We start from the raw sequence: 12,645 nt of genomic DNA, 5'->3' as shown, positions 1-12,645 counted from the left end.
TCATAATAATATTTAATTAACTATTTGAGTAAAATACTAACTTTATTGTTTTCAAATGTTACTTTTTTAATAAAATGTAATAATATTTTTTAAATTTGAATTTTATTGTACCTTTTACCTTATTATGCTAGTTTTATTTTTTAAAATTAAAAAAATTTATGAAATTTTAATTGAAAAAAAAATTTTACCCAGAATCGATTATTTAAAAGAATCGATTCTTGAAATTGATTAATCGAATCTGAGAATCGAAATTTCTGAAAAAAGAATCGGAATCGAGAATCGATCCTTCAGCTTATGTTTCCATCCCTAGATCGTAAATTCGTAATTTTCATTCGCGAATTTATCCCGTAAGTTATTTTCGATTAATGCCCAAAAGTTGCAAGAGTATTCGTCCTTACCCTTTGAGAGACTTGCAGTTTTTATATCTAATTGTTCCATTACGATTTTTAATGCCGATATACAGTTTTCAACGGTGTCAATTTTAGGGCGTTCGTTTTTAGTGTTCTGTACGATTAGATGGAGGATATAATTTTGATTCCAAAATTCCAGATTTGGAATTAGAGAAGGAATTTTCACATTTTTTGTAATTGAAAAAGTTTTTAATTCAAAATTTGTACTTTTCCCGCGGAAAATATATGTTCATAAAATTGTAATATTAATAAATTGGAGTTTTATTTTTCGTACTGTTTGGAATTTAATATTGATAAATTGAATTATCAATTGGAAGAATTTAATTTCACATAATTTTTTTAATTTTTTGTAATTGAGATGGTTATAAATTTGAATTTAATACATCAACGCTAAATAATTTGAAAAAAATAATAATAACAATAATGGTGATAAATGTTATTATCACAATTATTTTTATTTTCAATTTATTTTTATCACTATGATTATTTTCAGTATTATCTTTAATGTCATAGTTAATATTATCTTCGTTATAATAATTATTATTTTTTTGTTGTTTATTGCTGTCGTCATATTGTTGTTAGTAAATACAGTGGATGCTGTTAAAAGTTACCGCAGTTTTATCTCAATTTCTTATAAAACGGTAACAAGAGCGAGAAAGAAAACCTGGATAACTTTGAACTGCTTCCACTGTAACACAAGTCATCAAACTCATAATTACTATACGTACTATGTAAGGAATATCGTCGTTTCAACCTTCCGCTCAATTAGCCCGTGATGCCACCTACAGGCAACAATCATCAAAATAAATATTTTAGTATCATTGAAAAAAAATATTTTGATATTTTTTGTCATTTAAAAAGTTTATCATCCAAATGTAACACTGTTCTACTCGAATTAAAAAGTCAATAAATAACAAAATAATTACAGTAACGACACTTTATTCTATTAACATATGTGAGAGTCTCTCTAAGATTTTACTTCACTTTTCTACGTTACCAACTTAAATCTTGCAAAGGCTGTATTTTTCATAGCAAACTATCCTCTTGAAGCTAGCTCACTAAAGTTAGCCCCCCAGAATTTTTTTTTTTTAATTTTTGAACTTTATTTTTATTACATTGTTAGTTCATCGTTTGTTCTTTATTATTCACTATAAACATTTGTTTGTTCTCGATTTATTTATTTAAAAAAAAATTTATTAAAAATGTGTCTTTATCTAGCCCCCCTATCGCATTTTTTAATATTTTATTTGCAATGCGGGTCAATAAACCTCTGTTTATGATTGTTCATGTATAAAAAACGTCTGTTCCAACTTCAAATTGTTTATTTTTTGTTTAATTAACATTTTTAGTTAGCTGAATATTTATAGTCTAAATATTCGCACTGCGCATGCGTCAACTTTACGTTTAGACTTTTAGCGCGGTCTTTTGAAAATTATAGTGACAAGCACAGTGATTAGAGTGAGTGTATTATTCTTGTAATTTTAATTATAGAAATCACAAGACAAAAAGGCAACGTGTAGTTTTTAATAATTTTATAATAAGTTTCATTTTAATAAAGTATTAAAATTTTTGTTATTTGTTATTTCTTTTTTATTTTGATAATAGTTCGTAGTATTCATGGAAATAGAATTGATGAGTATTAAAAAAAAATATACATGCATTGATTAAAAATTGTTTCTATATTTTTTAAGAAATTTAAAATGAAATGGATATTTATTAGTTATTTATTTATTTACTTAATGATATTGATATTGGCTGACGTCTAACAATTTTTTTTTAATTATTTAAATTAACTAAAAAGTGATTACTAAAAAATTACACTTGTAGATTTTTAAATTTTTTACATATGAAATGTGCTTGTCACTATAATTTTCAGAAGACCGTGCTAAAAGTCTAAACGTAAAGTTGACGCTTGCGCAGTGCGAATATTTAGAATACAAATTGTGATGTAGCAGCACATGCCGCTATCTACATAGGATATAAATTAGCGGTTTATTTAAATTCAAATCAGACAAATAATTGATTAATAATATAATTATAAGAATAATTATTTGTAGAAAAATGATAAGAATAATATTAAGAACATCGTAACAAAGAAAATAAAACATATGGAATACTTAAATATAGAATGGTCACTCGAGAGGAAAATAAAATATAATATCTCGAGAAAAGCTATAAAAAGGAGAAACTAAAATCTTAAATAACAAATACATCTTTGTTTCTTAGAGACTCTAGCAAAATACTACAATTTACGACTTTGAATAAAGGACTTTATTATCCTAGGCTAAACTAAATATTCCCTTTTTTTTTATGGCTTTTCTTCTAACCAGGCAACGACTACGACGCCATGTGTTAAACACATGGTTAGTTTCACTTTTCCGAGAGAAAATTAAGCGAAGGCATCACTTTTACTTTTGAGTCCCACTCTTGAAGAAATCGACCAATTAGAAATCATTCTTATAATAAATCCAACCCTAAAGCTAAAATCTCCCCTCTAAAATAAGTTATTAACTCGATGTAAAACTTAGGAAAATTAAGATATAGCGGTAAGCAAGTAACTCCTGTATATGAAACATCTTACAATATATCCTATATAACTTGCATATAAAATCTCATCATTCATAATACCGAATGCCAAATCCTCATCCTAACTAGTATAAATTAATAATAATATTAATTATTATTCACGAAAGTCCGTAACAGGAATACTTTCGTATTCTTTAGCGAATTTTAAAGAGCCCGCCGATCTGAGCCGAATCTAACTATAATATTGAGACATCTACAGCAGTAAAAACTTACTAAACATCGGATCAGATCATAACAAAATATTCAGCTAATTAAAAATGTTAATTAAACAACAAATAAACAATGTAAAGTAGGAACAAATGTTTTATATACATAAAAAATCAAAAACAGAGGTTTAATGACTTGTATTGCTACCAAAATATTGAAAAATGCAATAGGGGGGCTAACTTAAAGATACATTATTAATAAATTTTTTTGAAAATAAATAAATGGAGAACTAACAAATGTTGATAGTAAACAATAAAGAACAAACGACGAACTAACGATGTGATAAAAAAAAAGTTCAAAAATTAAAAAAAAAAACTCTGGGGTGCTAACTTTAGTGAGCTATCTCGTTGAAGCTACAGTTTATGTAGAAATAATTCCAGTGCACCCTGGCGGCCATAGATGCAAGCTATGAATCACTTTTTTTTACTGTAGTTGCGTGTCTATAGGAAGGATTACTACACATATTCATTTTATCTAGTCTGTGGCGGTCACCATTCCCCATCGAAAAAAAGTCAGGATCGAAATTTCTGGGCTTACTATAGTTTGTGCTGGTAAAATTTAATAATTTTAAGTGAATTAAGTGTTATAATTGATTATAATTAATTAATATCAGTAAAATAAAGTATAAATTACTTTTATAATATATCATTTTGGAAAAAGGAGAACCATATAATTAAATAAAATTTTGCAACCTCGAAATACCGTTCTGCTTACAGTAAACACAGTCGGTAGTCTGGCGCTCCGTTTACAACGGGATTTTTGAACGGACCTTGGCGCCAGATTCTACCGAATCTGTGGATCATGTACGATAGCGACATGCCAACTTTTGGAGGAGCTCCGTTCACTCGTTGTTTATTCATATAAAAAATATAAAAAAAAAATAAATTTAGAAATGTTTAGTGTTATTCAAGAGTGTATTTGTTAAGCTGAATAAATTTTGTATTAATATCTATAATAGTTTCTGTATAAAAAAATTATGAGTATTGTCTTTTTTTTGATTGCCGGAACCAGAATGACCTCTTAAAGAAGAAAATATAGTTGAAATATTCTAAAAAAAAAAATTGTAACAAGAACATTGAAAGAAATTAGCTCATGTAATTTTTCGCACAAGTTCAAACTACTTACCATTTTTAATTATCTATTTTTTATAAAAAATGGATTGACAGTACTTTCAATTAATTCTACTACTTAATATATTTATCAACTATTGATTAAGAGTTAGTTTAAAAACATGCTATACTCTCTAGAAAAATATAAATATTAAGTAATTCGTAATAAGGTAATTATATATTATATTGAATATTTTTAAGAAAAACTCAAATACAATGATTCGCAGTAAATTATTTCGATTCTTCCGATTTCTCTGCGTCTATCCGTCGATGATCATTTTCCATGAGTTTTTCTAATTCTTCCTAAAATTCGAAACTTCTATTAGTCAACAGAAAATAAGATATTTTAATAAAATATCTGATTATATTCACATTCCAGCCAAGTTCCTCAGCCAATAATTTGCAGCCCGTATCACAATCTCCAATCCAAGCAACGTCTCGAGCACATTCTGAACTCTTGGGATCAAAAACAAATCCATGGTTCAAACCAAAAAACCGAGATAGTCTATCTTGTACACTAACTTTCTCTTTATTAATAAGCAAACGTGGGCATGTTGATTTTACTCTAAAAAATTTTAATTTAAGTAAAAATGTAAAAACTTTCAAAGCTTAATGTTTCTATACCCCCATTATAAATCATTGCGTTGCGAATTTTAATTATTATTCACTTACTTATCAATTAACGATGCAAATGGTTGTACAACTAAACTCGATCCCATGATAATAAGTAAATCCGCTTTGGGGAAATCATTATTAATTGAATGATAGAAACGCTCCGGTAACATTTCACCAAAAAAAATTATATCTGGTTTTACAACACCTTCTAAACATTTATCACATTTTGGTATGGTTTCGTCATAAAGTTTTTCTGTAATGACAAATGTTATTTGTTAGAAAAAAGTATTTTTTCTTATACTTTTCATTTTAATTATGGGCTAAAGGAACCAAGTATTGACCAAGCAGCATGACAATTTGATTTAAAAAAATCTAGTAATTTAATTTTATATTCAGTACGTAATTATTAATTTTTTATTATACTTGAAATAAAAATTTGCGCATCCACATAAATATATGCAGTAGTTATAATAAAAAAAAAAAATATCTAACTAAAAATTGATTTTCGAAAGTGAGACTGAAAACACTAACACATCCCAATTTCTTTAAATTTTCAATCTTCCGTATCTTGTGAAAATTTACTGAAAAAAATTAAAATAACTGACTTACCGGCCAAGCGTGGGTTCGAATTCCAAGCTGGTCTTAGAAACCAGCGTAGGTTAAGATTTTCACAACCCAAAAAGATCCCAACGTACCACTCCCAACTGTTAAAGTCGGCGATATGACCACAGCAGTTAAAACCGAGTCTAAATAATAATTAATTTAAAAAAAAAAAATTAAAATTAAATTTTTAACTTCCCTTAACATAAATTGACAATTTCAAAAAATTCGGCTGTGATAGTACTTTCAGTTCAATTTTCAAAAATCGTTTTTTCATTTCTCGACGTTGGGAAGTTCTTAGACGCTACTTTGACTATTTTTTCATATACGCCCTTTTGGCTTTAAAATTTTTTTTTCTTAAAATCAAAAAAATTTTTTTTCGTTTCTCAACCAGATTTTTACTTTTATACATTCTCAAGTTAATTGGAGAAAAAAAATTTTTTTATACACCCTTTTGGTTCTGCAAAGCCAAAAGGGCGTATATTTTTAGATACGCCCTTTTGGTTTTAGTAACGCGATATTTGTGATCAATTTATATGAAATTAAATACTTTATAATTAATAATTAAGTATATGTCAAAACAATTGAGTATCGAAGATTAATTATCAATAATTTTTGTTAGAAAAACCATATTGCTTAACAATTGAAATAATAATCTGTTCAACAATTGGTGTTGTAAATTATCGATGTACCTAATATTAGTATGACTTTGTTCATTGATTTAAATATGAGTACTGAAGATAATATTGTATCAGAATGTAGTATGACCCAGATTTTACTTTTTGTATTTGAGTATTTTAGTTTATTTTTATTAATTACTTAAAAATTAATAGAAACAATTATTGTTATTGGTGCGGCGATTATTATTTAATTATTGTATTTATTTAGTTAATAATATTATATTATTGTTACCGAAGGTATGATTAAATTAAGAAATTAAGCGTGTGAGAAATTATTATGAATCCGAGCGAATTAATCGAGCAAAATAAATTAATTGTAAAAGAAATTAAAAGACTGGGAAAATTATTCTAAGTTCCGAACAAGATTTAGTATGGGAAAGCGATGAATGGATATAAAATGAAAGAAATGACGATTATTATTTTGTAAGAAATAATTTAGATAAGCAAAGATTTTATAAGTCCCGAGGACAATTTAGTATGGAAAACCAACGAATGGATATATAATAAAAGAAATTGCGATTAAAATAATAAAGAATTGTGAATTTGACGAAACGAATGGATAGAAAATGAAGGAAATTACGATTAAAATAATAAAGAATTGAGTTTCAAAAATAAAAACTTAGAATTTGGCGAGACGAATGGATAGAAAATGAAGGAAATTACGATTAAAATAATAAATAATTATTTTTAAATGCTCGTTCGATGACGCCAGACAGATGGCGATAAATTTCCAATTTCGTTCGCTTTAAGTAAAAATTTTAAATATGATAAAGTCCGAAATTTTGACACGGAAAGGCAATTCTTTCTCGGGAGAATTACTCGGACGAATACTCTTCACCAAGTAATTCTAGAGAATGATACTCTACCTGGAGTCTGACCTAGACCCAGGTAAGTATCGTGAACCGACCGGATGAAAGTGCTACTCCCCGTGCCGAAGCCTTCAGCTGAGTTACGGTAGGTGATCATAAGCCGTGTAGGTGGGAGCGAGGAGGATACTCTCCACTTGCTCTCAGGGTAGAGTTTAGGACCCCCCAGGGATGATGGCTAGTCGCCCTGAGGGGGAAGGGGGTGTTACTGGGAAACTAGTTAGTATTTTGTAGACCGCGTTTTTTTTTTAGTTTGAACCGTGAATACCGTCGTGTATGTTTGGATAGAAAGTTTCTATTGTATTAGTGTATATTGCTTATATTGTTTCTTGATTTTGAACCGCGAATATGTGTGAAAAGAGTGTTCTAATGCATTGGTTATATTGTTTAATTTGCTTATATTGTTTATATCGTTTATTAACATGATCAGGCCAATAAAGAGGTTTCCTTTTTCTTTGATTTATTTAAAATGAAGTGTTTTGTTTATATTTTGTTATTGATAATGTAATCTCCGTTTATGACCCTGGACTCCGACGAGCAAATTTCGAGCCGGGGACTAATTAGATAATTATATTTTGAAAACGTGGACGTTACAATAGAACAACTAATAACAATATTGAAATTATTAACATATTTGTCAGTGAATAGATTACCTAATATTGAAACTATTATAGATTAAAAGTAAAATTTATTTATAAGTCTAGTAAGTATGATATTACTGTTCAGTATTTGGAACATAGGCGATCAATATTTAGTGCATAATGATCAATAGTCGGAGCAACCGGCTGTAACGTTAATTATTACAATTTAATGTTTATTGTTAGGTATTTTATAAACAAAAGTATTATAGTTTGTAAGTTAAAACTATAAAAAACTACAAATAATGTATTTATGTTCTTTTTATCTAAACCGGTCAATATTTGGAGCCTTTACCCTATTTAAGTTTGTTTAAATTACTTTTCATCCATGAGAGATCATAAGTGGCACGGCAGTCAAGACACCGCCCAGAATGGAATGTCCCATGGGCTTCAACCAACTTTTCAGGAGGCAACCCAGAAATTCTTTCTAAAGTATCAATATTCTGAGTATAGTGTCGCAATAATAATCCTTTATCCGATAACAGCTTAATAAAGTAGTGGCTTAATGTAGGTTTCAGGTGTTCTGGGAGTAACTCTTTCGCCAATACAAAAAATGGTTCAGGATTTGTCTTGAAAAAATCAATTTCAAATATTGCTTGAGGATATGGAAGATTATATTTTTGTAAATTATAATACAGTCCACTTGAGGGCGAACGAAAATCAGGTATTCCAGCAGCTGGAAAGAAATTTTTAAATGAACATAACATTTTTTTTTCTTTTCAATTACTCGAAATTCATCTAACATGTAATTCAATTATAGTAATTACTTTAACGAAATTATTTTTACATCATGACTTCAATTAAAAATACTCTAAGGAATTATAAAAAAAACTAGATGTTTGAAAGTAACATTAATTTTAGAGATCAATAATTAATATTTTTTAACCATGTATATGAAATGAAAAAAAAACATGAAATTAATAATGATAATCCTGAAATCAGCAGACATCTTACAATTTTTTTTATTTTTACTACAAATCAATCATGTGAAAAAAAAAAAAAAATAAAAAAATTTGCACTTGTAATTCGTTTAAATTAGTAAGTGTGGAATTTCTTCATTAAAATTTTTTCATAATAATTTAATTGTTATAAAAATTCAAAAAAATAACATATGTCAGTTAATTTCAACATCATAATTCAAGAAAGGTTCAGAGAAAAAATTCAATTCACTTCCAAATTAAAGTGAAAACAGTTACTCAGAAAAAAAAAAATTTGCATAAACATAGATGGAATTGAAGATATTGACGGCGTTGCATTCAGCGTATTCCGTAAATTTCAGAATTTTCATTCTTTAAGATTAAGTCAGAAATTCTTTTCATTTTTTAAGGGGTTACATGAGTTTCCCCCGGGAAAAAATGGCCTATTTTTAACAATTTTTTTTCCCCTCCGGGCGTAAAGCGTCAACTTTAGCCCCGCTGTGCGAAACGAAGTTGCCGCTTTCCGCCTTCGTCGGGGAAAAAAATAGTATAAACTCCTCGGGAAGTAAATAAGAAAGCCTCAGATCACATGTTTGTTGACCTCGGCTTCGCCTCGGCCAACAATTACCTGTGATATGAGACATTTCTTATTTTACTTCCCTAGGGCTGTAATATACTATTTTTTAATATAAAAAATAAATTATTTAGTTCAAACTTTTTACTGTCTTAAAGATACATATTTAATAACGGATTACTGATATTTTTGAAAAAAAGTATTAAAAACTCTGCCATTGTGACGTCATTTCCGGCGAGCCCTTGGAAAAAAGATGCGTCCGCGTTGACAGCAGAACTCCTAGCAGGATCATTTGAAGTGAAAAAAAATACGTGCTTTAGTTAAGATTTTAAACTAGAACTTTGACGAAGAAAAAAAAATGAAAATTGGATTTTTGGCAGAAGTTTTTACGAAATAATGAAAAATTTGGTTAAAATTTCGCGGCATTTTTTTTTTAACAGCTGCAATTAAAAAAAAAAAAAAAATCTTTCGTCCAAGTCCTTGTAAATTGTATCTCGGAGATCTGTCTAAAATTTCATCAAGATCGATTGAGTAATTCTCGAGAAATCTTGACGACCGTCTTTGAAAACACAGTTTTGAGAAAAACGCGTTTAAAGTCTTGAGTGACAATAAAACAGCGTATCTCCGAAACTATTACTCGGATCGACTTGAAACTTCAGGACAATATTCTAACCAATATAACCCCTTAAGCTCGGTATGGTATATATCTAATGTTATACCATCATATTTTCATTTGAAAATAATTGTATACCTACTTAACTATTAAGAATAAAAAAGGGTAAAATTTCAGAAGAATTGGGCCACAAAAAATCTAAGAGTGTGATCTATTAGCACTAATGTCGAGATGAGATATGAAAATTATAAAGTAAATGAAAATTAGTATCGCTTAATAAACAATCGGCATAATAAAATAATTTTTACTTACAAGTCGATATACCGGCACCAGATATTGTTATTATATTACGGCACTTATTCTCTTTGATAAAATCAACAATACCACGAATAGTTAATTCCTGTAAGATTTGTTTCGCTTTTACACCCATTTTTTCTTCAGTGTCACTAAGCGTCAGCTTGGACATTAAATACTTAGACATTTTTTCGATTCCAGAAAGATCATCATCTTTACTAGATGAAGGATGAGATTCTTGTTCATCATCTTCTGTTTTGTCATCCGTTTTTTGACATTTATCATCTGAAAAAAAAAATAGATAGTAGATTAGACAAAAAGTAGGCGAAAACGTCGATAGTCTCCTAATCAACATCAGCAAATAGTAATAATAAGAGTGACCAGGGATATCTTGCAAATCGAAGAGTACATTGATGACAATTTTTTCAAAAGATAATTCATGTTTTGTTTTTTTTTTTTTATGTATGTACTTGACTTCATTTTCTGACTTAATATTTCTTTGGTTTTTTTTTTTTTTTTTTTTAATTTGAAATGAATGATTCTAAATTTAACATGAAATTGAAATTGAGAGACGTGATAATTAAAAATTTTTTCAACACATAAATTACAGCAAAAAAAAAGTTCACTTTATAAATTCAATCATTAAAAGCTTTAAAAAAAATGTAAATGCAGTTTACATGCAGTTTTTTTTATATATTTTTTAGACCTAGTTTTTTTTTCAAAAAAAATTAAAAAATTGCCAATTGTTATAATTTAACAGACATCTATTAATTTTTAAGATTTTCATAACAATTAAATTAAAGTAAAAAAAATTTCACATGTAGAAATTTTAATAAATTTATAACTGCGAATTTCTTAAAATGTTTTGTTTTATTTTTTTTTTTTTTTATTATAATTGATTTGTCATAAAAATTAAAAGAATTTTTAATACCTGCTAATTTCAGTGTCATTTAAAATAAACAAACTCTAAATCATCGATTTTAATTCATTCAATTTAAAGAAAGTGACAGCTTAAACCTAGAAAGATGTTTTATTAGCCGAAATCTAAAAATTTTTAGAATTTTGTTTTAATTGAAAAAATAATTACAAAAAAATAAAAAAAAAATTTAATCTGTAAAAAACTTTAAAAACTGTAAGAGCAATTTTTTAAAAATATTTTTTTGTTCTAATTTAATTATTAAAAAAAAATTAAAAATGTCAGCTAACTTTAGTATTATGTTTTAATTCCAAAATGATTAGAAAAAAAAATGTCAACAATCATCTGGCTCACATTTTAGGGGTTAAAAACGTATACAAAAACAAAAATTCCTAATTATAACGAATTGTTATTCATGGTATAAATTTATTTTCATTACTTTCAGACGTTGCCATTGTATAAAAATTTATCAGCGAACTTGCGTACTTAATTAGCTTTCTATTTAATTCTAATTTCGGAAAATCATTCACAATACCAATACGAACACTGGACTGTTATTTTTATTGACAGTTGTAATTATTATTATTTATTTACTCAATGTTGGCCGTAGATACTTTTCTATTTTTATGTTTTTTATGTTAGTGTCTATCAGGGGCTGCTCACTTCTGATCCCCACTAGGGATGGGCGATATACATCGATGTTTCGACTATCGATGTTTTTTCCGGGAAACATCGATTTTTTTGGTCGATTTTTTTTGGAATCGGAACATCGATGGTCGATGTAGAATAATGAACCATCGACATCGAAATAAATTTCTACTAGAAATTTTTTAGCGCGCGCTAAAAATTAAAAAAAAAATCTGAAAATACCCAAAAAAAAATCGTAAAAATTACAGTTATAAATATGGGAAAAAAATCTATTAAACACAATTGTTAATGACTTGCAAGTGCATTTTCATAGCTGGAATATGATCTTAGAATTCAAAAATAACGAAATAACCATATTTTCGAATTTCAGTCTGTCGTTTGATTGTATCGAATTTTTTTAATCTTTAAATGACCTACACAGTGTTTAATAGATTTTTTTCTCTTATTTATAACTTTAATTTTCCCTATTTTTTTGGTTTTTGAGATTTTTTTGAATTTTAATCATACTCAATCTGAATCCAAAAAATTTTTTTATGTTGATAATTTCGATTTTTCATGATTTATTGTCATTTTTTTTAGTTTTTTGCTATTTTTTCAAATTTTGACGGCTCAACGGACTAATTAACGTTCAAATTCAGATTCAGTGAATTGAAATATATAAAAATCATGCTTGATCTAGGTCCAAAAAATTTTATTCATCGCTGTGGCTGCAGTTTTTCGCAATTTTTTGCCTTATTTAGGGTTTTTTGGATTTTAGTCAAAATTTTGAGGGTGTAAGGGCAATAATAATTAAAATAATTAAAAATTATTTCTTTTACGCCAAATTTGGTAATAAGTATAATTTTTCGAATTTTCGCGCGCATTTTCAACATCGATGTCTACAATCGATGTTTCGATGTTTTCTCAAAACATCGATGGTTCGATGGTGAAAAATTTCGAAAATCGATAGTCCGATGTCGATTTTTTTTGCTA

The 12,645-nt window shown here is 27.8% G+C and overlaps 1 protein-coding gene across 2 annotated transcripts; it reads right to left on the bottom strand.

The window, feature by feature from the left end:
• Positions 1–4,478: 4,478 nt before the first annotated feature.
• LOC123260074 (NAD-dependent protein deacetylase sirtuin-2) lies at positions 4,479–11,695 on the bottom strand. Of its 2 annotated transcripts, none has more exons than XM_044721005.1 (6): positions 11,465–11,695; positions 10,128–10,394; positions 8,031–8,387; positions 4,985–5,180; positions 4,685–4,877; positions 4,479–4,615 (listed from the first exon to the last, which is right to left on the bottom strand). In XM_044721005.1, the coding sequence occupies exons 1-6, from the start codon at positions 11,478–11,480 to the stop codon at positions 4,544–4,546; spliced, it is 1,101 nt and encodes a 366-aa protein (XP_044576940.1). In that variant the 5' UTR covers positions 11,481–11,695; the 3' UTR covers positions 4,479–4,543. The 2 variants fall into 2 exon arrangements, with proteins under 2 accessions (XP_044576940.1, XP_044576939.1); XM_044721004.1 differs by lacking the exon at positions 11,465–11,695 and adding an exon at positions 11,041–11,074.
• Between the last annotated feature and the right edge of the window lie 950 nt (positions 11,696–12,645).

This window comes from Cotesia glomerata, linkage group LG2 (assembly GCF_020080835.1).
Source record: "Cotesia glomerata isolate CgM1 linkage group LG2, MPM_Cglom_v2.3, whole genome shotgun sequence".
Taxonomy (NCBI): domain Eukaryota; kingdom Metazoa; phylum Arthropoda; class Insecta; order Hymenoptera; family Braconidae; genus Cotesia; species Cotesia glomerata.
The sequence above is the reverse complement of the archived record's forward strand: the minus strand, read 5'-3'. Positions and strand labels throughout refer to the sequence as shown.